We start from the raw sequence: 26774 nt of genomic DNA, 5'->3' as shown, positions 1-26774 counted from the left end.
CTCAAGCAGTAGTGCAGCGGATATTTCCGGGACATTCATCCAAATTAACTCAAAATGAAAAAAAAACTTAAATGATTTTTTACCTTAAATAAGTGAGACATGAAAGAGAATTTAATATTTTAATATCAATGAACTGAACCTCAGAAAGCAATGCACATTCATGAACAGCGATAGTTACATAGGTACACGTTCATAATCTTTACAAAAAATTATAAAAAAAACACAGTGAATATTAAAACAAAGCACTATTTCTATTTACATGAACATAATGCATAATACTGATCATCAGCACAGATAGTCTAATTTTCTAATTTTTCTCTATACCTTTTTTATTTATTATTTTATTTTCTAAGCATTAAGGTGCTCTTCCTTTGACCAGATGATGGTTAATAGATAAAAAACATATGCCTTTTAGAGAGTCCTAAAAAATGACCACAAGTCAAGTAGAAATGATTGCCATGGTAGAATGTCAAGTACTCGCTACAAACAGATGCCCTACAATACTAGAATCTCACCATAATTAACCATGTTCATATGCAGTCAAGAAATTCATGGAATGTTTTAATTAAATATTTGCAAACAAGTGCCATGAAGATACAAAGTAGGTACACACCTAGCTACGTTATAATCAATATATAAGGACCTTGCCCTGCAAGGTTAGTAAAGGAAAAAAATGCTACTTCTTAACTACTGATGTGATAAACCATAAGGCTATTCTTGATTTTCTTAATTGAAAATTCTGATTAATTCCCTGCACTTTAGAAATAATACTGTTATATATATTGTTTCCCAGATCTTTCGCAATGTGCTATACAGGAAGTAACACAAAATGTGAAAACGGATGCAGTGTTTTTATGCGTTTGCGTTTCCTTAGACAATCTGAGGAATACATGTCAATAATACCAAAACCAATTAACCAGTGTATAACAATGAAATAATTGTGTACTAACCTAGATGTTATCACACTATTATACCCAACAAAATATACATCACTATGTATATTAATAAGCAGTTTTTTTTATCATTCTGATCTGTACATCGGGATCAAATAGTACATACACCATTTTGAAACTAAATACCCTTTTTCAACCACATCTAGTCCAAAACATGTACAATATACAAAATGTACACTTGTAGACAGACGAAAACAAAGACAGAACAATAAATAACGCATGAGTGAACTAATTTTATGTAAAATGTTACACATGATTTTACACTTTCTGTATTGTTTCTACAATAAATGTCAGATGAGATACTATTAAAGTAAAATGTTTTTGTGCACATTATTACTTTTTGAATTCTCACTTGTCAGTTCAAGCCATGTGAGCCATGTGAACAGGACTATGCTATTGTCACAGCGGTCTTTACTATGGGGTCTTAAGATGTTCTTAGCCCCGGAGTCACAATCTATGCAAAATTATTGATTAATGAGAGCAACGTCTAAAAACAATATCCACTTACCTTTACTTTGTAAGTACGGACAACAAGATTGGCAAAACAGTTCAAGATTATTTTCTCAGTGAACATCACTTTCCATGAATTCCTCTTTAATAGAATGCTTGCTGCGCGATACCTTGCAGTCAGGCATGTCAAAGCCAAAGTCAGCCCACTCATCAGTGGCTGCTGCCATCCCCGTTGCCCCAACAACCCCTGACCTGTTTGGGATGGTGATAGTATGTCGTACACGAAAGTGCACAGCTTCCATGACACGCTGGCGTTGCAGCTCACCCCCTGCAGCCCCAATGGCTGCCATGGCAGAGGCAGTCATGTTGCTACTGGAGCGAAGGAGCTGCTGGCTGTGGTAGTCATGGTGATGAGTAGATGCAGGCAACTGAAGAGGAGCACCTTGTTTCATGTCCTGCAGGCCTCGCCAAATGGCATGACGAGACTGCTCTGGTATCTTCAATGCGCCTAAATCCTAGCGAACACGTAAAGTTAGACGCTGTAGACATTATACTTCAAACATTTAAAGAGTATTATTTAAATACACATTCAAAAATATCTTCTCCCCCTGTTTTCAGTATTTAATTTCTCTGATTTTGTTTTTCTGTGAAGAGCAATAAACATAAACAACGCTATGGTTTTAACAAAGTAATGGTTACCTCCATGGAGAGGGTCTGTAGATGGTAGACAGACAGAAGGCCTTGGGAGGTGAAGTACTCAATGAAGTTCTGACAGCCCAGACTGGTTAGAAAACTGTAAGGGGAGAAAAGCAAGGCTGCTTAGACTGCCATTAAACCACGGCTACAAGGCTAAAGGTGGCAATTACTACTTAAGTAACGCTTACGCAAAGCCCCATAGTGCTTTGGTATAATATACTAACAATAATTAGGACCAGAAAACGTGTTTGCACAGGCCTAAGTAGTGTTATCGTATCACCCCGCTATCTAATCAAGCTGTTAGTTTGTGCAGCCAAGAATCAGGGCACAGATATTGCCTCAAATGCACAGTATTCATGCTTCTTGATAGATGCAGCGGTACTAGTAAAAGCATCAACATACTGTAATTGTATATGAATGATTCATAAGTCCAATAATTCTTTGGTGAAAAACCTTTATTATAAATACATGAAAAATTAAAATGTAACATACAATGTAGAAAAGAAGCTAGCTGTACAATTTAATTGTACTTTAAACATAACAATCTAGAAACCCAAAAGATGGACAAAGCCTGTTGTACCAAAAATGTTCCAATTACAAAAGCAAAGAGCAGGTATTAAAATGACTGCATTGACACATTATTTTAGAAAAATATGAAATAAGCAACTTTAAATTAAATAGAACTTAAACAATGGAAATTGTTTAGGAAGAGTTGCTGTAGTGCATTATTAAGAAAGGCTGTACACACAGTGATACTGTGTGATACACTCTAAATGTATGACAAATAGTTTAGGTTTTGACAGTAACATAAACAAACCAGATGGTACCCATAGTGTTGGGCTACAACTTCGGCTGTATGAAAAAATAAAGTTGATGAATGTGCTGTTTTTTTAATGGAGCTGATCAGCACCTCTAGGTTTTTTGGCAGCTAGGCAACAACTGTTCACATCTCTTACTGTAAACAATGTTTGGCTTGGAACCGAAGAAAAACACACATACTTTCAGAAATATGTCATATTAATGAGGACAGGACAAGTTTTATGTCATAGTTCCCTACCCGCAGTATTATTAACAGAAAGAGGGAGCTTGGAGGGGACAACCCACTCTAGCTCCTTACCCTCCCTGCTGTTTGTCTTAATTTCTTTTTTCTATTGCCCCTCACTTGTTCCTTCTCCAGTTTAGGCCAGTTCTCTAATTGACTTTCATTATGACACCAGCTATGATTACCATGAGACTTGTGATGTATATGTAAGGCTTTACAAAACAGCCAGTATCAATTCGAAATGTATGGACCAGTACTGTAGTTCCATCTACACACATTTAGCTCTCTGTAAAACATTTAGCCAAATGAGCATGAGCAAACAAAACAATGTAGATGTTCTGTCATCAAAACAAGTGCATCTAATTGTCTGTTGTCTGCTGGGGATTAGAGAAGGAGTGTCATTGGAGAGTGAGGTACCTGACAAGGCTGGGGTCAGGATTATACGGAGGGGGCGGGCTGCAGTGGGAAGCAGACACTATAGTCTGACTGCTGTGGCCACCGTTCATGTCACCATTGGTCTGCATGTGGTGGCTGCCGAGCATATTTGAACCTGTAAGACAGCATCAACACAATAATGAACAGCAAAGTAACACAATGAGCAGCGTTCTAATGGTGCTCTTGTATGAAAATAACAGATCTGACTTGAATCGCTCGCTCACCCATATGACCTATGGAGGTGGGGGCAGTAGAGTGTTGCTGAGGCTGCTGCCCCACCAGCTGGTTGACTGAGGGGACCTTGTTGAGGCCTCCGTGGCCATGGAGCTTGTGCATGTTGGACAGTGGCGAGTAGGAGGAGGGTGAAGCTATTTGGCTCCTAAAGTGAAATGGAAAAAATTAGTGGAATGTGTGTGTGTGTGTGTGCATTTACAGTGTATTAGTTAAAGAGTCCTTCTCTTTGGGATCACTTACGGTCTCTGCAGTAGCTGCTGCTGTGTTTGTTGCCTGTAGGACTCCACCAGTGGCTGTGGCACCAACTCCACTAGCTCCAAGCTGTCTTTAATTTTCATCAGCAGCTCAAAGTTCTCCCGACCGCGCACCTATTCCACACACAAGACAGTTAGGTGACTCAACAGTTTAAAAAGGCAGACTTTAAATACACTGCATATCATGCCCATGTAAAATTATACCAATAATGGTTGGCAAATGTCTTACAGGAATATAGTAAATCTCTTCCTCTCCATGCCTCCTCTTCCTCATGTTGATATTTGGATTTGGAATATTTGGTGGATTCTGTTTAAAGTCTGTCAACAACAGAAACGGGGACATAATCCAACACGTTTCTAAAAATAAGTATATACCAATTACAGCAATGTCAGCGTCAGCGTTAACTCACTGCGTTTATTGGCACTGCCGTTTTTGGCCACGCTCTCATTCAGAGCCTGCTGCTCCCTGAAGTGGTCCTCATCCGCTTTGCGGTCTCGGCCCGGACACGCACATATCCGACCTTCAAATGACCTTCTACCCAACACTTGGCCACTGCAAAGAGGAGTTGAGAATAAAAGTAAATTCCTGATCATGTTTTCAGTATTTTGTCCTTTGCCTGTGTTTTTAACCAAATCACAATTTACTTGGGAAGTAATAATAAAAGCAAGACATTTGACAATTAGCTGGGAATTGCTTCCTCAGGTCAAAAGAAGCGCCTTTTTGGAGCTGTTTGTATGCAGGGCCTATGAGTAGTCAACTTACTCTCTGGTCTCTAAAGTGATTATGATGAGGATGGGTCTCCTGTTCATCCCTCCCACACAACTGCTGTTGCACATAAAGTTATAGAGGATGGTGGTAAACTCCGTTCCCACCTGCAGCACAAAACAATGATGCTTTAGGTTGTTTTTGTTTATTTGATTAGCAAATTTGACACTTTATTAATTTCTGTAATTTATGGTTAAATTATTTCTTTTTACCTGCCCATCTAAACAGAAGCTCCCATTTTAAACCACCAGAGGGCAGTGCTGAAGTGCACTTTGATTTGGGTACTTTTTAAAAAAAGTCCTTAGGTGTAATCAGGCAGATGGTGATAGCACATTCATGTTTGTGCTTGTTTGGACATGTACACCATTTGTATTTATACATGTCCTTTCTATAAACTATCTGACCGATTCCTTCTTATTCAAATGGACAAATTTATCCTGTCTTCTGCAGCAACAACACTTGTGTTGAACACATTTAATATTAAGCATATATTTTCAGTGACGTGGAAACATTTGCTCATTGTGCTATTATTTCCAAATTCTTTGTTTGTAATAAGTTGAAAAACTAAATGAAGACCCAACCTGTGGCGTCTCATAGGGCACAAAGACGCTCTGCCGGCCAGTGACGGGGTCGTCCACATACTGACTGAGGTTATTCCCCTCCACTCGAATCAGGTGACTGGCTGGAGCTGACTGGCCTGTAAATCAATGATGAAAAACAGGTGTGGATGCTGTTAAGTTAAGATGAAGCAACACCTGCAAACTTCAATTCACTATAGCAGCGCAGTGGTCTCCAACCTCCGGGCCGTGGACCAGCTGCAAAAGACTTGACTTGACTTACTTACTTGACTTGAATTGTGCACAAAAAAGGTTGGGGACCACTGCACTATAGCTTGGTTTCAGCTAAATCCACACCAAAGAAACATTTAAAGCATTAAGTCTCTCCTGTGTGAATACCATCATTGAAGTCTCGCCCCAGCTCGTGGTTGGGGCAGCGTTTGACCACTTCCGTGACGTGCTCTGCCTTTTTGTAGATGGGCATGGCTCTGATGATGCTGCCATGAGGTGGAGAGGTGGACAGCTTGATCTGAATTGGACAGGTTTTGGCAATCTGACAGTAGAGCTTCTTCAGCAGAGGAGAGTACTGTGTGGGGCAAAGCAGACACAGACACAGTCGAGCAGCAGAGTCAATAAATGAGGTACTTTGCAGATGTAAATTGCATTAGGAGAGCAATTAAAGTAAATATCAGTGGATGTCTAAGAACTCCTTTAACCCCAAAATAACAGCATATGTGCCGCTATTAATTCTTAAAGTTTTATTCGTTTTCACACTAATCACACTGTGGACAAAAGACAGCTGGCAAACAGTCACCATTACACCTTGTGGTGACACATTCGGCATAAGTTCATAACTACTACCACACACTCTATGAACTCTCATATGCTCATACAGTGCATACACACCCTTACCTACAGTATGAGCCTTCCCTGGAGGGCAGTAGAAATACCTGTGCACAGCAGTGCCTTCAGCCCATTAACATTTTATACCTAGCTTTGCCTGGCAAGTCAGAACAAATTGTCCATACCATGAATAAATATTTATTAATCCAGTCAGATTTAGTACTTAGACACTGGGGACTTCTGCTACTGCAACCATCTTAAAAACGAACCCATCAGTTGTCTTTTTAACACAATCATAGCATTTGAAGGAACAGCGGAAATTGCTTCAGCAGTGTTTTGCACAGAAAGGTGTCATGTCTATCTATGAATCTGTAATAATGTAGCTTTTATCAGCAAATTGACAAGAATAAATGAATATTCACGTTGCATTTACTTAATCCTTTTAAAATGCACTCACATTACCACCATGCAAATGTGGTACTGCAGTAACCAACTGATTTGTATCAGGCTTTTATCAGGTTTGATGTTTTGTCCCAGTAAAATAATCATTGCACAAAAGACGTTTTCGATATGTTGTGGGAACGGCAGGAATCTGTGGTTTGGTTATTTTGTTTTTGAACAACTCAAGTGCACGAAGAAGCCATAAATTACTTTTTGTGTTTTCATTTTTTCTTGGATCAGATGGCGTGGGAGACGTTTCAACATGTGCACACACTGAGATGCATTGTGAGGAACACACACACACACACACACACACACACACACACATCGTAAACTCAACTGGATGTTGATAATACTAGTAGTATCTGATTTGTATGCTCAGACAAGAGATGCTGAAATTAACAGACAGGCAATGTCCTTTTTTAACAACTGAGCTGTATAATCTGAGATGATTCTGAGTTAATGTGTTTGCTCTTGTATTTTACATCTGCTTCCATTTTGGCAGTTTTTACTTTTTAATAAAAACTGACCTTTTTCTTTTTATGGCTTAACGAGAGCACTGCTAAATGCCTCTGCTAGATTCATAGGTGTCTATATTCGAGTGGCATAAATCAATTCAGTCATTTATTCGATTTATCCGTTCTCCCATTCATCCATCCATCATGGACCAGTGGAGGCAGGTTCTGACAAGCCTGGAGACAGGGTGATAATTGCCACATCGTCATCCATATACACAAGCAACAGCTTGCCCGCTGCAGTTTCACCTAACTGTCCAAATATCAGATGCATTTACACATAGCATGCACATCCACAAACTCATCCACACTCTCTATGGTGGATTTTTATACAGTCTGTAATTATACTGGATTCAATTCACTATAGAAGATTTGTGTAACTCTTTGACATTAAAGTAATTACTGTTTGTCAGTGTCTATGAGACTTTGAGGAATAAGGGAAAATGTAATGGCCTTTAGAGACTGGCTCCTTCTCTCATTTCTGAAGTTTTACTGTTGTCTTTGAAGGTTTTGCCAGAGTTACTAATAAATGCATTTTTCACATTTCTATTACAGTAAAGTATTGGTATTAAAGAGAAATTTGTTATTTAAACACAATTACCTACTGTTGAAGTGTAAGTAACAGCTTCACACTGACCGTTCACTGTAGACTCATTTACAGCACAAGTTCATGGAGATCGTTTTGTCTTTTAGACAGAAGGATTTTACTGAGTATTATGGGATTTGAAGCAGAATAGTCAAGCACATTAGTAAACCAGATTAATGGCATCCCCTACAACATTCTTTTTTTGTCAATTTGTGCTGTTTCACCATATTTGTTTTAAATGGTGTAATACATCTATTGGTAGACTAAAAACATTCCAATGTAGAAAATTATATATATTTTATATATTGATATAAATAATGCAAATAAATATAAATAATCTTTGATGCAATATATTTGTGTTATCGCTGATACAAACAGACCTGCGTACCAAAATGTGGGTGAGAACCCTGATGGGATCTGTTGGGATCTGATGGATAGGCTGGCCAATGGTGATGTGTCTGTGGATATGTTGGAGGGAGGGGTAGGATGTATTGCGCGGGGCGTGTTGGGACCTGCGTCCTAACGGAGAGAGGCTAATAGCTGGGAAGAGCAGCTTCTGACAAGCCGCTGCACGATGCATGCTCCAGCCTGCACCCACGCCGCATCACACTCTCTCCCTCTGCTGACACGCTGACACACACACACACACACACACACACACACACACACACACACACACACACACACACACACACACACACACACACACACACGTATATCAATTCAAACCTATGTCTGAGCGCATGAAAAGAAGTCTTCCTATTAGACAAGGTTGAGGTGTTAGATCTCATTTCCAGCCAGAGTGTCCACGTCCAAGCCAAAGAAACATCGGAGAACGTCAGAGTTTCAGGGCTATTATCACTAGCACTCAGTGTCTGGATGAAAGAGAAGGGGACTGAAGGACACCCAAACTAGATTAAGAGAGGCTCAGATGGGTTTACTGTATGGGGAAACATCATGATAAATAGACATAAAGGATTGTCTTTGGTTCTAACCTAAGAGGTGAGCTGATCTGCTAAACAGTGATGTGGAGCCACAAATCTAACCCCCTAAACACTTATGCATCAGAGATGGGAATTAACGAGGACGGTCTGATGCAACAGGCAGCGATCTTAGTAATCTCTCAAAGCACTTCATGCCACCGTCATGCAGTTTCATAGAATGCAAAAGGGTTGGGCAAGGGTAAGTAACGGATTACAGTCAATACGCCTTTCTGATATTTGGCATTCCCCGGCGCCTGAGGCCACGAGAAATCAGAACGAAGCAGAGACTGTTAACTCTTTGATTCAAACAAGCTGATTCAGTCTGGTCCTCATAGTCATCCATTTTTCAAACATGTTCATACATGGGCCTTCACTTGATTTTAACATTACACACACACACACACACACACACACACACACACACACACACACACACACACACACACACACACACACACACACACACACACACACACACACACGTGCAAATCCACCTCTGGTGTTATTTTGGGGAATCCCCCTCCGATTAACAGAGAGGTATTCATTCCACAGAGTTGGACTCTAATCTCTTTTCTTTTCTGAACTACTCATAAAACCAGTTGCCATGTTAGATTTCGAAAAGGCCTTTTAGCACCGATCTCAAATGTAACTTTAAAACATTTAATTGTTTCTTCTTCAGAAAAATATGAAAACTAGAGCAAATATTTCACAAATTTTTCCTTTAGGTCACACATTCTTTACTAATCCTATAATTACACATCTAGACAAAACAAATCATTGCAGTAAAATCTGAGCATTATAATCTCTGATGTTTAATGGCTTTGTACATCTTTATAATCACAGGTTTGCTTACAGTCCTGTTTCTGCTGCATCATCAGTTTCATTTAAAGTCACGTTCCACCCAAAATGTGTCTTTCTTTTTCTTTTTTGTGTTTCTTCTTTAATTACCTATATTTTCTAAGTCAAGTAAAAAAAAGCGCTCTATGCTGCAAACATAGAGAGAGGCAGAACATTATGAGTGTCACAATAACCCGAACAGGCTGAAACAAGTTTGTAGGACTCTAGAGGATTTTATTACATTACTGTAACTTCTCGAGTAAAAGGGGTGAACTAATCACTTTGTCTGCGCGTTGGTCGGTTGCAGTCAGTTTGGTTGTGACAAAGAATAGAAAGGAAACAAAGGACTCGATGGACATATTTTAGGTGAGCACTTTAGGTGCCAGGGTTGACAGCTATGAGTGTTTGTTAGGACTGAAACAAGGGCTGAAAAGCAGGAGGTCAAAGACCCCCGCTCTAACGTCCAGAGGCGGATCTCCTTACATTTCTGAGGTCTGAGTAAAGCGTCCAACCACGCATGGCTACTTCCAGCAAACAGCAGTGGCGCCCCTCAGCTGAGACATTCACAGGCACACGAGGACACAGAGATGGAGGGGAGTGCATTGTGTGTGTTGTTTCTCTGGTTTCAGGGAGGTCAACTGTGTGACAGTCGTGGCTAACACCTTTTCAGCAGGACACTTCTTATCAGGTCATGACAAATTACACAGCTCTCATTTCACCTGTCTCACACCTCCAGCACATTGCAGGCATCTCAGGGCAGCCCTAAAGGCGTTTGTTTTGAAAACATTTGTATACTCCATTAAATGTTAAAATAAGGCTGTATACAAATTCTGATTGAAATATATACAGGTAGTATTCTGATACTACAATAAAGTTAAAGTATTAACTTCAGAGATTACAGAATGTAAATACTTACAGTTAGATATAGATGCTGTACGTTTAAAAAAAGTTTTTCTACTGTAGTTTTATTTAAGACATGAGTGAAGGACAGCACTCTCTTTTTTAGCAGCACACATGCATGTGTGACTTCTTGTGTGCATGTGCATGTACAAAACCTACTCAGTGGGACAAAGCGTGGGAAAACACAATGCGCTTACTGTACGTACAAAGCTGTTGATTAAAAAACCTGAGTACTCACAGTCCATGTGGCTGACTTGGCGGTGCTGGATTGCTGGAAGGAAACCTGGAAGGCGTGCGGCCCCGGGTAGTCGGTGTTGGAGGGGATAGCCGGGGCAGGCGACAGGCCCTCGAAGGTGGAGTTGGGCTGGGAGTAGGGAGAGGGGGTGGGCACGGCCGATGAGGAGGCGTTCTCGGAGCTGTAGGGGCTGTCGGACGTGGCGCGGCTCCCCAGGCTCTCCATGCTGCTGCTCAGCAAGTTGTACTGGGACTGGGGAGAGGGGAAGAGGGAAGAGAGTGAGACAAGAGACGGGAGAGGGAGGAGAGAGGGAGTAACACAGGTAGAGGTGTTGGAGAGACGGGGGCTCAGAGTCTTAAAGGGAGGTCAGATTACACCCAGGGAGTTTAGGGAAGTGTGAGGCTGCACGTGTAGCTACCCAGGTAGGAGTCCACCCAGAGCTGATTTATATACTGAATAAGAATAAGACAAATCCTGAAACCCACTCAGGCTCAGGGCAAAGAATGTGTGTAGGTGTGTGTACAGTAAGCAGCTGGCAGCCTCACTGAGGTGCCCACTGTGGCTCCTCGGGGCCAAATGAGGTGAGTTGTAAAACACAGGTGTAATCTGTGCGCTGCCTAATTGCCTGACATCCCCCTTGTCTTCTCCACTGTGCTTCAGAAGTGAGGAAAGATTTGTGGCACTGAAATGTGAGTGGTGGAACCCTTGTTAAACTCCTTAGAGATGTGAAAAAAACATTATAGTTGTAAACAAACTTTAAAACCACTGTGCAATAACAAGAAAAGTTAGAACACAACCATTCACAAACATTTTGTCCATTGTTGTTACTTTTACCTGTATGAAAACAACTAATTTAAGTAGATAGAAGTTAATTAAAGAGACATCAAAATAATGTGCATCAAACAACTGATACTGATTAACTCTTAAATAGCCACACATACACACATATTCACTATGAGAATATCAAAAATATGACAAATAAAAATGAAGTAAATCCGGACTGTTTACCTTCTTTTTCACGTAGTACATCCTCTAGTGCTATAGTCTCATTTGTCAACTCTTCAGTCAGAAATATCCAAACAGAGAAACGCAGAGAGAACCCACAACCATAGTCTAACCAGAGAGTTCAGGTGAGGTGTCCATCAGTATGCTACTCTCACACACACACACACACACACACACACACACGTACAGCCAGGGCAGGGAAAAGGTGAGGACTGGCGTGGAGAGGGAGAGACTGCAGACTGAGATGAGCAGAGAGCAGAAGAGAGGGAAAGCGGGATGGGAACCCAAAAAATGGTACGACATTCTAATTACGGCATGCCCGGACATAGACGGCAATGCCGGGGCGCATGTACACACATGCTCCACAACACCTTGTAACGGCCTGCCCTAAGTAAACACTGTCTGGTCTGTGTGAGAGGGAGAATGGAAGAGAGATCAAAGGAAAAAGCATGAAGGAACAGGGTTCAGGGGTCAGAGCCCCCCCCTCTCAATATTATATGTCAATACAGCATTAAATCAGCTGTCAGGAATGAACACAACATGAAACAACCCTATGACTCTCACTGTTTCTAATGACTGAGGCTTGATTTAGGACACACTGCTGTGCATCTTGTTAACCTTTGCTGCTGTCACATGTCCCTCTGTCTTTCTTTCCTTCTTGCCCTCTCTCGCTGTCCCTCCTCGGACTTATGTCTGTGTCCTGTGTCTCTCTCTTCTCCTGTGTGTGTGACTGCTGAGCTCAGGTTTTGTATATTTTTTTTAACATTAATTAAAAGTTAATTGCTAATTTTTTGTAACTATTTATTACCTGTCTGTCTGCTCCCTGGGGTTTTTCATTTTTTTGTGATATTAGGTTATAGAAATAAAATTTGACTTAAGATGACTAAGGAACTTCTTTTAAGGAAAAGTACAAGCGTTACTGCTGTATCTCCACTTTTCAATATCTACCATAAGTGTTTGCCACTTTTGAAATCTTCCTCTGTTGATGAGGCTTTTAAGGGCACAAGGTAAGCCCAGGGGTACGTGCCAGCAACAGAAAACACACACACACACACACACACACACACACACACACACACACACACACACACACACACACACACACACACACACACACACACCGATGATGTGACATAGGCTCATGCACTCACAGGTGTGCTTGGTCTTAATACCTAAACTCGATCCGCAACAAGTTGAAACAGAGCTAAAACGTCTGCCGCCACTGTGTGAACTGTGTGTCAGTGTTTAAGCTTCCCTTCCCAGCAGCCTCGGATGTCCCCCGTGGGCAGCCATCGTGGTAGCTGCCAATCAAAGCCAAGCTTTAGAGGCCTCCAAACATTTAGAGATGTAGATAAGCCAGCCACAACAACCCTCACTTGTCACGATGAGTGAAGCAGAAGCTGCTGAGGATAAAGAGAGCACGGCTCTGCTGCTGGCTTATGATTACAGCTGCTCATTAAACGGGGCCTTTTATTTCAATTAAACAATTAAACATTATTATTTAGAATCGAATGACACTCGATCTGGATAGCATGGAAAAACTGGCGCATCTCTAAATGCTGCCAGCTAAGTAGAGTATTACTGCAGAGCGGCTGAAGCATGGAGTGATGTGTGAGAGCTCCCCCTGTTGGTGATGTTAGGTAACGTGAAGAAGTAGAGGATGGGATTCACCGTTCACTCCCTAGAGGTCCACATTCATGCTGATCTGCAGAACGTGCATATTATACTTTCCATCCGTACATTAAAGTGAATATCACAAATTACTACAGTATGTGAATAAACTCATTATTATAAACTGTATAGTTAATGAGCAGCTTCTTGGTCTGGACGATCACGACCTCTCAGTGTTTCAGGTATAAATTAATTCAACCTATTAATGTAAAAGTGATCAAAGTAGCCCCGTCATCCCAGCACTTTTACAGATAATCACATGAAGCATGTTCAATAAGCAAGTTCAAAGTCACAGCTATAGCAAAACACAGGACACCAATCATCAAGTTACAAACACATTGACTTATCTGTTTGTTTCCCACTGAATGACTCTGAACTGACTGAGGTCATCAACATTACAACCAAGTTGTCCTTTACTTGTCTTGTTTTGCACCCTAAATCTTGACTAACATTAAAAAGTCTATAACATGAGTCCAGTCTTGTACACTTACCACTCCACACAGCATCTCAAGGCTCCTGTAAGAGTAGTTGGGGTGTCTCTGTCTGTGGGACCCAGCTGTCACAGGATTTACACTCTGCTGTGGTCAGGTTGGACTATAAGAGGCGAAACATCCGCAGCTCCCAGTCGTCTCCATGGAGCAGGACATGATGGAGGCTGTAGGAGATGCCTGGTCTCTCTACTCTTCCACTTGTTTCCCCTGCCTGACTGGGCCTTCTCATCTGCCTTGCATCTAACAACAATTCCTCTCCCCACCCCCTTTTTCCTGTCATGACTAGTCATTAACCAGCCAGACAGGCCCAGGCCTGCCCACTTAAAGATGATATCCTACCAATATTACAGATCAGAAGAGGAGGCCACAGGTTGCGTTACGGAGTGACTGCTGATATCGTATCAGAAAGACTGCAATCGGACAGAATGAGCAAGTGGCACAGCAACAGCTTTGTAAAGACAAATTACGCTTTACCGTGTGAATGCTGTAAATGTATTCCTGTTTATGATTTTCTATCTGGAAAAACAAAAATGTAAAGGATGTGAAGGAACATGTACCTGCAAACATATGTGCATGTCTGTTATTAAAAGCAGACACGCCCCAGTCTACATATGGCTCCACTGCAGAGCAGCAAGTGGTCCTGGCTGGGGGTTTAATTAGCTGTCCCCCAACACACGCAGCGCCTCACAGTCCCTACAGGCCACTCAGCAGCCAACCAGAGGGAGGGAAAACGCTGCTGCAGAGAGGGAAGCTTAACGGGCGGGAATCATCTTTTTTTTAAAATTAGATTAGATTAAGTTTTACCGTCACTACGCGTTTACAAGTACGGAGCAACGAAATGCAGTTTAGCATCCAACCAGATGTGCAATAAGCAGTGAGATCAGAATATATGTATGGAATTAAAATAATCCGCAATGGGAAATGGTTTTCCTACCATCACATTGTCGTTCATGTCCCTCATGTGGTAGACATCCATGGATACGTCAGCAGGGCTGTGGTGGCCCCCTGGGGTGCAGGTAGACGGCATGGACCGCTCACCTGGCTGGCTGCCCTGGGGGAGCTCAAAGTAGGTGCTGTCGGGCTCCCTGTGAACGCAATAACGTGGATACGGATTAATCAGATAGGAACATGGGCAAATAGGCTATAAATCAGCAAAAGTGCTACCCAATATGCTTAGAATAATTTAGGTCATTAAGCACTCATTTGTTTTATCACTCGTTTTATCATGCTTGTAATGCACATTTTGAGGCTTCTCTGGAGTAGATGAAATGTGCTACACTTACAGGGAGCTCCACAGGTGCTCAAAGTTGCCTCCTTCCTCAGTAACGGTGGACTGGGACATCTTAGAGGAGATGTAGTCTGGTGAGGGACAGATCACTCTGCAGTGAGCGCACACACACACACACACACACACACACACACACACACACACACACACACACACACACACACACACACACACACACACACACACAGAATGTTTAGAAGAAGAATGACTGAAACTATTATGTTAGAACACTGAGCATGTTAAAAAGTGGACAGAAACCATGTCCACAGCCTCATGACACAGTTTTATTACTGATCAGGAGAGGATGCGATTCGCAGCATCATCCAGGTGTGATCACACCAATGTAATCTCAAAGGGACTCTGGGTGCCAGGGACCTGGGCGTGCCCGGACCTGCGCCTCATCATCGTCTGGCTCGGCTCAATCCTCCATCCTCTCCACAAACCCACAAACATCACCTCCGCCTCCTTCTGAAAATAAACTGCCTGTGCTCCAGCTGTAAATGTGTTCGGACATATCAAAACAAAACAAGTAGCGCATTGTGGCTTTTATTTCTACGGGCCTGTTTCGTCAGACAGTGGCACGAGCGTCACACTCTAGATACAATTATAAATAAACCATAACTTCACAATAACCTACCACTGAAACCAGTTAGAGACGCGCCCCCTGTTTCCACCTCGCCTCCAGTTTAATACAGGCCTACACAAAAGCCCGTCGAGCCAGAGTTCAGCTGCAGCGTCGTATCTCCTTAGTAACACACTGGAAGGAAAACTGTGGCAAAGGTGCCGCTGCGACAAATCTATACAAAATAAACACTTCCACTTGCGTCTAACTGCAGATACGAACCATGCAGACTTTTTAGTCACAGTCAACCTGAGTCCTTTTTGATTATCGCGTTGTAACATTAATGTCAGAAATGAATCGATTTAAGGCTCAGTAAACAAGTTAAGTGGCATCACGTTGAACAGACCGCACGTTTGCTCCTACACAGTTTAATTCCGGAAGTCTGCAGCGCTTTTAATTTTGGGATTACGCGGCCGCGCAGCTGCAGGTTCCCGCTTTTCCCGAGGCGGCTGCCGCCTCAGAAAGCAGCGCTAATTCCCGGCTCGTCCCCCAGTGCCACCACGTCAGGTCCCAGAGCAGCGCGCGCGTTCGTCACTGCAGGACGCGGCGCAGATCGACCACAGAGCGGCCTCCGGGATCTGCTCGTGCACCTTGAGCGGCTTAATTGGCATTCCACTAGGATACAGACGACTTTTTCACTTATCTGCATCACAGGGACGTCGTCCTTATGCCCGCGTCCTTGTCGGGTTATAGCCACAAAACGTTAGTATGGAAAAATATGGAAAATTATGTGTATATTTATCCCCTATGAAATCTATGAAATACTTATCACTGCACAGTAACAGAACGAAATGTGTGACACAGTTTGTGATAATAGTCTACCTATTAATATATTAAATCATATTTTATTAATTTATATTTGATTCAATTTACATAAATATATCAATGTAAATATATCAATGTTTTTAAAAAACATTTTGTTTTTGTGTTCTGGTCTTGCCACCGATATTAATTTGAGTGATTCACTAATATTCACCTGTCTCAACTTTGTGTCTTCACTCCCAGGCTACAGCACCCATGACAACACACACACACACACACACACACACACACACACACACACACACACACACACACACACACACACACACACACACACACAGTCTTCCCTTAAGGCTATTATTATATGCAAGAAAATGTCTGTATCTCAGATGAGAAGAAATTAATTTTAAAAATGTTTATGGTTTGAAATCTTAGGTCAAAGTAAATTAAAGATTTAAAAGCGCATGATCTGATGTGATTAGTTATTGTTTATTGCCCCAATTTAAATATATGCGGAGATTTCTACTATAAGAACAATATTTTTTAAACTAAAAATCTAATTCATTTCTGTATGCGTTATGTAGCCTGTTAGTTTTATTCACCTAAGGCCTATCTTGTTATACTTTTTTAACTTAATGTTGACAAAATGCGAGGCTCAAATCATTTGCAAATATGAACATTGTAAATATTTGGAGCCTTATCCAGGCTTAGCTGTTTCTCGAGACAAGTCGCTGCCTTGTCAGTATCTAGCTTGCAAAATAAACGCCACAAACTACAAGGCCTCAATTAAAACACATTTTACTTAAATATAAAATTGCTAAAAAAAATGAGTCAACGTACCTGAAAGTTATTAGTATTCCAGTCCAAACGCCGAACACCTGCCTTTTTATTATCGAACATGCCAAGTGAGTGACCCTCCATAAAAAACAGCAAAAACAAAAACAGAGGAATCGACAGACTTTAGTGTGCGATAACAGCGGTCAGAGATGATCGACTTTTCGGAGAAGTAACTGCGAGGAAACAGGACGGAAGCTGAATTGCATGCTGTCCATGGAAGCGCGAGCTTTGCCGAAGGAGAACGCAGGAGGAGGTGAAGCGTCTTTTTGCGCTGGAAGAAACAAGGAGGCGGTAGCGCGGTTTGGGCGCACATAAGCGGGAAAGCCTTCTTCCCTTAAGAAGGGGGTTACGGGCTTATATACATAAATGTAGTCAACTGTTCTGAATGCATACTTAGACTTTAAAACAAATTTACGCAATGGAAAAACTTACAGTCCGTAAAACGAGAAAGACAGGTATAGAATAAATATAAATGACTAAAGTTTTATTCGGGCTTCATATCAATACAAATATATGATATTACAAAGTTCTATATTAATCTGTAAGTGTAAAATATATGTGCTTATAACACAGTCTTGTAATTTACTCAAGGGTATAAAATAAACAACTAAAGTTTAAACTACGTTTCCCAGACGGCAGAGCGCTGCAGGCGGATGCTCATTGGACAGCGCTGTGTGTCGTCATCGACTCGTACAAACAATCTAGCAGCAGTTAGGAGTTCGAATAACAAGCTCTGTGCCTTGAAGACAGTCATGCGAGGACATCATTTCGCTAAAGTGCTTTGGAGGCTTTATGCGAATGTTCTCTAATTGACAACATTTAACACAATTAATCTTAAGGGTAGGTTTTACTTCTGCGTGTAAATATAGTGCCGTTAACATTAGCAGGCGCTATCCGATGAAAGGCTAGTAGCGTCCCATGCTAACGGTAAATGTGCCCTTGCGCGAGCAACTAAGTTGGCACCTATTATACAACTAGTGTTAGTTTTGCGTTATTTGATGGGTTAAGGTTTGCGGTGTTTTTTGGCAGCATACAGATAACAATTTGTAGCTTTCTCACGGTCTCTGCACTTACATAGCTGGGTTAATGATGTTAGCTACCTGTAGTGTTAGCGCCTTCTGCTGAATTCAAGTCGTAATTCGTTTCGTATTGACCTCATGTAACTTAAATCGACCCAAACAACGAATAGAACAGGACTGCAGCTGTGTGTACTGTGTGAAGCGCATGTTTTTGCTTGGCTTTTGGTGCCATCACGTGATAATAATTGGAAACTACACCAGTTGAGTCAAAGCTGCACATTTTATAACATTCGATTATACAATGTATGAAAAAGCACTGAACAAATGTACATGCTTTTCCCATGTCGTACAGGAACTCTTGTGCTGCTGAGATGAATTTCTCCGAGGTTTTCAAGCAATCCAACCAACTGTGTAAAGTTTCTCCAGATGGAAAATATTTGGTAAGTGGTTTCATCAAAAAATACAATGTACAAAACTGTATTTCATTTAGTGTGTTGGTAGAGTGACTGATATATGTTCATTGTCCATGTGTTCAAATTCAGACTAAGTAGATTAAAAGTCTTAGTATTTTTTGATTGCACCCCTCAGGCTACCTGTGTGCAGTATAGGCTGGTGGTGCGAGACATGAGCACTCTACAGATCCTGCAGCTCTACACCTGCCTGGACCAGATATCCCACATGGAGTGGTCTTCTGACTCTCTCTATATTCTCTGTGCTATGTACAAGAGAGGACTCATACAGGTAGGTTTTGAGAAGGGGCCACTTTCACTGCATGACTATTGTTTAGAAAAAATGCAAATTCATATACTTGACTGATTGTAGTTGTTTTAATTCTGTTACATTTAAATGTTGCTGGTATGAAAATGTACTTTTTAAGTGAAAATCTTTTATGCATTTCTGTCTTCATTATTTGTTGGGCATGTTTTTCAATAGGATCACATAATTTTAATGAATAAACAAAAGAAGGGCTTTATTTGATAAGGCTGAGATTTAGGCTGAGAAGTTTTAATATTAGAAGTATATCAGCAGTATTGTTTATTTTATTTTTTATCTTATAAGTAATTGACTCAAAAGGTGAGAAATTAACAACATGAGCCTGTTACAGCATCAAAATGTAAAAATAGCTATGAATTACATTTGTTACATTTAAATCATTCAGAAAACTGTATACTTTACGTTTAATGTCAGAGCAAAATCTGAATAAAAATCCACCTGCAAACATTTTGCTGAACTAGTGCATAGAACTTCAATATAGTTGAGGACTGTTTTAACAGGACTTTGCTTTAATATATAAACTGTACATTAGGCAATGCACACCAGACATTTGAGATGTAAAGGCTACCATTTATGAGGTGTAAAAATATTTTTCATAAAAACAGTGATGTACACATTCCTTTTCCAAATACCATGCTGATTTTCACATGCCCAGTGAGCTAACCTACAACAGGTCATTTCTTGCAGTTAACAATTGTGTAAAGTTCTGCATGCTAGCATGGCATCAGTTTAAGTTGTACTGCAGCAGTACCTTACCTTTGAAGTGGTATCCAGCGCCAGTCTTTCATGGTTTTCTCAAGTATTTCTTACTACTTAAAATTAAGTTTTAAAAGATGCGCGTGATGCACGTAAGGGATGTCATCAGTGATAGGTAATTGCTGTCACACTCCCTTTTCTCTCTGTCCTCCTTTTCAGGTTTGGTCTCTTGAACAGCCGGACTGGCACTGTAAGATTGATGAGGGCTCAATAGGACTAGTTTCCTCGCGCTGGAGTCCAGATGGACGTCATATTCTCAACACCACTGAGTTCCATGTAAGTGTGAATCTGTATGTGTGCATGCATTCATGCCCACAGAACTGTGTTTATGCTTATGCTTGTCTGGTTTCAACTGTTGCTGGCCCACAAGGAAGAGGGACCTGAAAATAGCCAGACACCAGAGCCTTTCTTGACTGTCGTACACTCCCCCACCTGCTGCATGTATTCAGACTGATTTCATAGCTCTCCTCCTGTTAGCGTCCTGTCATACATGGTCCTCAAGTGCCTCCGGAACATGGGTGCAATGTGTACATGCCCTTCTGATTCAGGTCTGGTATTTTTTTTTTTGTCAGCCAGTCCCTTTTTTTAATATAGATGGTAAACTTAGATACATAAGATCTATTTACGGTAAGTGTTAGATAAAAGCATTTACCTTAAAGATCTTCTTTTTTTTTCTAAAATTATATAAAATAAAAATAAAACTCATTAAGCAGATCCAAACAATCTTCTGTTATGTAAAATCATGTGTATGTGCTGAAAGTTAGATTTTACATGTGACAAATAAAATCTTATAAACAATAATTTGTAATAGAAAGTTTAAACATCAAACATATTTTTGATAGTTCTTTTATTTAAGCTGTCATGTACACTGGTGTATTCTCAATATTGGGTTTTTGTGAGAACTTATGATTAAGACCTGTAGGGGCAAAGGATTGGAGGCTGTTGGTGTTTAACCATTCTTAACTAAGAGTTTGCAAAGCTGCCAAAAACATGCTCAGAAACCTTATATTAGTTTACTGATTCTTGTTTTAAATTCACTCCACAGTAGGCATGTGATATAAGCGCTCAGAAGATATAGCAGCTACTCTCAGACTGTGTGGAATATGACCTGTCAAATGATTCTTGTATTTGACAGGTGTTCTGGCCCAGCACACAACTGTGTCTGGTCTGAAGAAGGGTAAAGTGAGTGCAAGTGTCTGTGGCATGTCTGCTTTGTGTCTGTCTGCATCTTCCACTAAGCGAATAGGGTAGGAAGGAATGGTGACTCCTCTTCTAAGGATCCATGTTAACCGGTTACCTAATACTGTTTATTAAGGATGTTAAGAGGATTTGTCTAGATTGCAGGTGCTGTATTAAAAAGGGTTTGGACCGGTAAACTGTGTACTATCAGTTTTTGGACCTCTCAATTAATGGGATTGGATATTTAAAAAAAAAAAAAAAAAACTTGACAGAGTCTTGTTAACTGGAATATTTGAAAGTAAAGCACGTCAAGTAGTACAACAAAAGGCTTTTCTACTGAATTTAATTCTGTAAGGTCTTAAACCTTACTTTGTAAAGTGCTTTGATATGACTTTTGGTCTTGTATAAGTAAACTGAGCAAATGCCAGGACCAAACTGCTTCACTCTCATTGGCAAATGTTGCCTTACTCTGCTGAAAAGCTGTATGATCAGGTACCTACTGAGCATCCTTATCTAGATTGGGTTGGACAACTTCATGCATTGAGGCAAAGTAGGCACTTGCTGCCACGTTGCCAAGGGGCCCACTGAACTTACCTTCACCCCTGCCCAAGATTTCATTAAAGGTATGCCAGAATGGTGTTCGTGTCAGGCTTGAATTTCAGGCCCACTCATAAACAGCCTGCTATATTAACTTGTTTAGAGACAGCTGCCTGTGGTGTGGATCGTGGCTCTGTGTTTGTCTGTCTGTGTCAGTTAATAGGCTTAGCTGTCTGTGTGCTGGGCTGTCTTTGTGTAGACAGTTTTTTCCTTTTGAAATCGAACGTAATGCCTTGAGATCTTACTCATTAGAGTAGCAGTTTGTTAACTTCCCACTGTCATTGTGACGGTAGAAATATATATTTATGCTGTATAGGACATTAAGTACATGTGATTGACAATACTAGACAAACCACAGGTTCACACAAAGCCAGAGATGCTCCTTAGTTTTACCTTTTTAAAGGATTCAATATAAGGCTACCCTCTTTTTGGATGAGCAACAACAGCTTTTTTACAATATAGGATGGCGCCATGTCAGAGATTTAATAGAAAGTCATGTTGCTGTGACCCAGCCTATGTATTGTGAGACTTCACGCAAGTCATCTCCTATTTGAATTCCAATCGTTTATCTTAGGATCTCACAAAATGCCACTCACACATGCATGTTAATCCGTGTTTACCGGCTGAGGGGTGATAAACTGAGGGTGGAAAACTTCAGCCAAGGACATCATTGAGCTTGACTTCGCTAATGGTTTTTACATTGTTGGGATCGGATTAGCAGTAGCATTTTTGGCCACTATTGCTGGAGCCTTGCTAACATGTAGCATCGTTGTGTCGCAACAACACTAGCAGTCAAAACCGCAGTCTTAGGCAGCTGCTGCCCTGCATCGCTGGACAATAGTTCATCCATAACTATGTGTGGGCTGCTAGAGGCTCCAGTTCCTTGGTAGAATTATGAGGCTGTAACAGGAGAAATAAGCTATATTGGTTTGAGATGCGTTCCTATGCGGAATGCCTACAATCTAATCCTCCGCTGACAGATAGGCCTATATGGCATCAAATACATTTGCCCATTGTCTCGCTAGCCTAGGCGTGCAACAAGAATGGCTGATTGATAGGTTTTATTTGAGGGTGCTGTCATTAACTGTAGTCCACAATTGATTGTCGTTATCATGTTGCCCACAGACCGATCAGATGGTCATTATGGTCGAATGAGCATAGCATTAATTAAAAAACATTCATTGTCAGACCTGGTAACTAGTTAAAGTTACATTAACTTTGGTGGGGAAAGTTTTAATTTTATTTTTTCTAAACTGCAGCTGTAGTTGAGCTTTGCCTTTTCATGCCAGCCTTAAGTCCACCGCCAAGCTGCTGCTCACCTTTAGTGAGGATACTTTATCAGAAGTGTCTCCTATTCCATACCACCCTACTGGGAAAAGCATTTCCCACCTATTTTCCTCATGCTGCCCTTCCTCCACCCAGTTTAAAGTTACACTGCCTTTAAGGTCTTGATATCTCTGCATCCCCTATGTGGCGAGTTCAAGGCATCCAAGAAGAGTTTGTGTTTAAGCAGTGTTGATGTGGGTTACCATGGCCCCATGTCTGAGGGGATCCCCGGCAAACAAGCTGTGCACTGTTATTACAGCGCCCACACAGCTGGATGTCTTGACCCAGCAAACGGGTCCACACTTCACCCCAGTTACTGTAGGTGACAGACTTGGCCCAGTTCAAATGTCTTTCTGGATACTATGGTGTGTCTTCTCACTGTAAAAGTTGAGCTCAGTACATTCTCAAGTTTTTATATACAGGAAGTTTCTTAAATAATGACTCATTATTGATTTTTGATTTTGTACATGTAGATTTTAAATGGTATATGGCTTTGTTAAATTGTATATACATGTATGTAAAATACACAGCAGCTTAACTTTCTTAATTGCAAAGTGGGTCGCCCCTCACGGTCGAACTACGTGAACACCTTAACACACAGACAACTGCACCAACATGCACAGGTTCACAGACCACAGGTTCAGCAGCGCTGTCTGAAGCATTGCCACGCACGCCTTCTTCCTGCAGGGCACGCTGGCACAGTTCATACTGGTGGTTGGGTTAAAATGTGCTGCTGTGCTGGCTGAGTGCCGCCTGAGTTTGTCGCCAGTTCTCCTGCTGAAGTGATGGGTATATAACCAAGTGCTGCCAAAGCTGAGTATTAACACGTGATTTCATAGTTATGTCTTGTGGCGAGATAATTATGCTTTGACACAGTGGCTCATTTGTGTGCTGTTAATTTGTCACACTATAGCACAAGGGAATGTGTCATCTAATCTTACATCTTGGCTATTTGATGAACTAGTTCTATTTTTTCCTGCTATGACTTGTGAAATTCTAATATATTAATGTGCAGACAAATCCTAATTTTATCTGTATAATCTCTTTTGATCCCTAATTGTTAAGGAAGAAGGAAATGAACAGTGATATTTTGTGTAGCTTGGTAAAATGGGTCATAGCTTCTTGTCACTGTATATTATGTTTTGTGCAGGTAGACATACGCTGCTTCTCACAGTCCTATAGGAAAGTCCATCTAAGGGTGGATGAATGCCATGTCAGGGTCTCGCATCCCTCAGAGATTCATCACTGACCTCTTTACAGACATAAGACACTCTGTCCACAGCCATTAAAAGGGCCTGATGGGCCACTACAGACAGGACTGTAGTCTGGTTCTGCCAAGTTGATGGACAAGTCTGCATGTGCAAAGGAGCACTTGGATGCCTCACAGGCCTGGTGCTCTGGTTAACTAAGCTCTTTACTATTAGGTTGCTGTTGACACCTAGTCAACATATGCAGCTCTCATTGATGAGCCTGAGGTAAAGAGCCTCTTAAAGCTGGATGCTCCTATGTAGACTAAACATCTCCCATGGCAGTAGAACAGGTGTAAGAACTAAATGCTCATGCAAAGCAGCTTATAAAAGTGTCTTGTAAAACCAGTGCATTTCAAAACCTGATCCCTATTTAATGTTTCTAGTTGTCTATATATGTCTAAATGAGTGTACACACACAAATCATCCTTCACTAGCCTGCATGTACAGCTTTTTGCGCTGCCTGATAGCGTGTTGTCCTTGCATGTCTAATAATCCTTTGTTTTTCCCCTTATTTCTTGTGGTGAATTGATAGTTGAGAATCACCGTCTGGTCCCTGTGCACCAAAGCTGTGTCTTACATCAAGTATCCCAAAGCATGTCAGAAGGGTAAGCATTGTATTTATTGTCTCATGCCTTTTGAGTTGATGTGTATTAGCTGGAGTACCTGAGGACAGGGCTATTGGTGTGAGCCCATCAGCATGTTCCACACATCACATGCTGTTCTTTACCTTGTGGCGTGACCCTGGGTATGTGGCCAAACTGTGGGTCCTGTCTGCTGTCAGCTGTGCTCGCTGCAGTAAATGGAGCATGCTCTTCATAACTGGCCTGTCAGCAACCAGGGAAAGAATGACTGTCTATGACTCTCCCTATTTTCCACATGCAATGCCATGTACTTTTGTGACCCTTGTATATTAGCAGTTGACATATAAATAATATGGCCATGTTTGTGTTAAATAATAACAATAGAGCAAATATATACCAGGACTTTTTACATAACAAAGAAATGTTTTGATGAAAGATAGTAACATCGCGTTCTGAGATATAATTTTTTAATATTGCTTAATACTTTATCAGAAGTAAACAATACTATCATTCTGTGTTCGTTTGTAGTTTATAACAGGTTACATTTTTCACATCTACTGGCCTGTTGTCATAACCTATGATAAATGCTTATTAAATGTTTTCACCCACAGGTTTAGATTTCAGTAGAGATGGTTGCTACATGGCCTTGGCTGAACGCCGCGACTGCAAAGACTACATTAGTGTATTTGTTTGTGACGACTGGCATTTACTCAGGGTGAGTTGACCTTTTGCATGAGGTTTATGACCATTTGTGTATATAGTTTTACAGTAATAGTATATATGTCAATGTTTTTGAACTTGTTTTATAAGATTGATTTGATGACATAACACCATTTACATTTTCTCCCGTCAGCACTTTGAGACTGAGACACAGGACCTGGCGGGGTTAGAGTGGTCTCCTAATGGCTGTGTGCTGGCAGTTTGGGACAGTTGTCTGGAGGTGAGGTCAAATATTCTACATAGGAATATTTACATTACGCATACTGACAATTGTGGAGGAACTTGTTGTGTACGGTATTACAAAAAAACAGTCCACAGAAGTCGCGGTACAAAAGTGATGGATGTAAACATGATGAATCTATGTTGTTTGCTCTTTGCAGTACAAGGTGCTGCTGTATTCTTTGGACGGCCGGCTGCTGTCAACCTTCAGTGCCTACGAGTGGTCACTAGGTGTCAAGTCTGTGACTTGGAGCCCCAGCAGCCAGTTCCTGGCCATCGGTAGCTATGATGAAAAAGTATGGATGGTTGATATCTGACACTCCACTGCTTTTAGTCGTGTTGTAAAACCAAATGTATTGTGATAGATGTAGCTAGTGTAGCTCCAAGCTGCTAAATGCGCCACACATTTTATTAAGAGTAAGACTTGTTCTTTGATGACATCAAAACGATGCAAATAATGAAGAATTGTAAAATCTCAGGTACGCATCCTTAATCATATCACATGGAAGAAAATTGCACAGTTCGAGCACTTGGGGACCATCAATAACACAAAAGCAGTGAGTATTTTCCAGTCTTCATCATGAGTTTCAGTGGAGCTTAAATAACAATTGTTTATTCTTGTTTTTTTGTTTTAGGTTGTTTATAAGGAAGTGGAAAGAAAAACTGCTGTTTGTAGTGACGATCTGTCGCTACACAACATCACAATTGGCTCCACCCTCTTCAACACACAGAGCAAATGTATGTTGACGTTTGTGATTATTGATGCAATCTTAAAGTAATACTACTTTTTAACCATAGATAGATTTTTTTTTTCAGATGAGATCTGCCCCCTGCCAGTTCAAATTCCTGTTGTCAAACCTGATCCAGACCGAGCAAACCCGAAGATCGGTGTCTCCTTCATGGCGTTTAGCTCAGACAGTCACTATCTGGCCACCAGAAACGGTAAGGAT

At 41.0% G+C, this 26774-nt stretch overlaps 2 protein-coding genes and 1 long non-coding RNA gene across 8 annotated transcripts in view; 2 read left to right on the top strand and 1 right to left on the bottom strand.

Moving 5' to 3' along the window:
• wrap73 (WD repeat containing, antisense to TP73) overlaps positions 1-26774 on the top strand; it is a 52705-nt gene that overhangs the window by 25108 nt on the left and 823 nt on the right. Inside the window, exons 1-11 of one of the 3 annotated variants that reach the window (XM_029156625.3) lie at positions 18093-18243; positions 18775-18862; positions 19011-19163; positions 20112-20228; positions 24837-24909; positions 25497-25600; positions 25739-25825; positions 25986-26120; positions 26304-26381; positions 26460-26562; positions 26641-26766. In XM_029156625.3, coding sequence (XP_029012458.1) covers positions 18794-18862; positions 19011-19163; positions 20112-20228; positions 24837-24909; positions 25497-25600; positions 25739-25825; positions 25986-26120; positions 26304-26381; positions 26460-26562; positions 26641-26766 — 1045 coding nt within the window. In that variant the 5' untranslated portion in view covers positions 18093-18243; positions 18775-18793. Of the gene's footprint in view, positions 1-18092; positions 18244-18537; positions 18683-18774; positions 18863-19010; positions 19164-20111; positions 20229-24836; positions 24910-25496; positions 25601-25738; positions 25826-25985; positions 26121-26303; positions 26382-26459; positions 26563-26640; positions 26767-26774 lie in introns of those variants that run through there. The other 2 variants (XM_029156626.3, XM_041071497.2) reach the window with 2 other exon arrangements.
• tp73 (tumor protein p73) lies at positions 1167-20115 on the bottom strand. Of its 4 annotated transcripts, none has more exons than XM_055510216.1 (14): positions 19953-20115; positions 15178-15273; positions 14829-14979; positions 10731-10979; positions 5787-5973; positions 5412-5527; positions 4828-4937; positions 4475-4617; positions 4294-4382; positions 4051-4178; positions 3801-3955; positions 3559-3691; positions 2103-2196; positions 1167-1918 (listed from the first exon to the last, which is right to left on the bottom strand). In XM_055510216.1, exons 1-14 carry the CDS (start codon positions 19982-19984, stop codon positions 1517-1519), a joined length of 2085 nt encoding a protein of 694 aa, XP_055366191.1. In that variant the 5' UTR covers positions 19985-20115; the 3' UTR covers positions 1167-1516. The 4 variants fall into 4 exon arrangements, with proteins under 4 accessions (XP_055366191.1, XP_029012454.1, XP_029012453.1 ...); XM_029156621.3 differs by lacking the exon at positions 19953-20115 and adding an exon at positions 17407-18050; XM_029156620.3 differs by lacking the exon at positions 19953-20115 and adding an exon at positions 15820-16520.
• Positions 20235-21374, top strand: LOC129604324 (uncharacterized). Its single transcript, XR_008695127.1, has 2 exons — positions 20235-20500; positions 21088-21374. It is a non-coding gene; the product is annotated as an uncharacterized LOC129604324 (long non-coding RNA).

The sequence above is a fragment of the Betta splendens genome, chromosome 7 (genome assembly GCF_900634795.4).
Source record: "Betta splendens chromosome 7, fBetSpl5.4, whole genome shotgun sequence".
In the NCBI taxonomy this organism is placed as follows: domain Eukaryota; kingdom Metazoa; phylum Chordata; class Actinopteri; order Anabantiformes; family Osphronemidae; genus Betta; species Betta splendens.
The sequence above is the reverse complement of the archived record's forward strand: the minus strand, read 5'-3'. Positions and strand labels throughout refer to the sequence as shown.

What these genes read in the sequence shown, in the direction of transcription:
- tp73 (XM_055510216.1), bottom strand. Translation starts at nt 19,984, where the DNA reads ATGAAAGACTGGCGCTGGATACCACTTCAAAG. An exon ending in GGGGCGAGACTTCAATGATG is followed by an intron (nt 5,528 to 5,786) that starts GTATTCACACAG and finishes ATTGATTTACAG; the next exon opens with GCCAGTCAGCTCCAGCCAGT. An exon ending in CGGCAGTGCCAATAAACGCA is followed by an intron (nt 4,383 to 4,474) that starts GTGAGTTAACGC and finishes TGTTGTTGACAG; the next exon opens with ACTTTAAACAGAATCCACCA.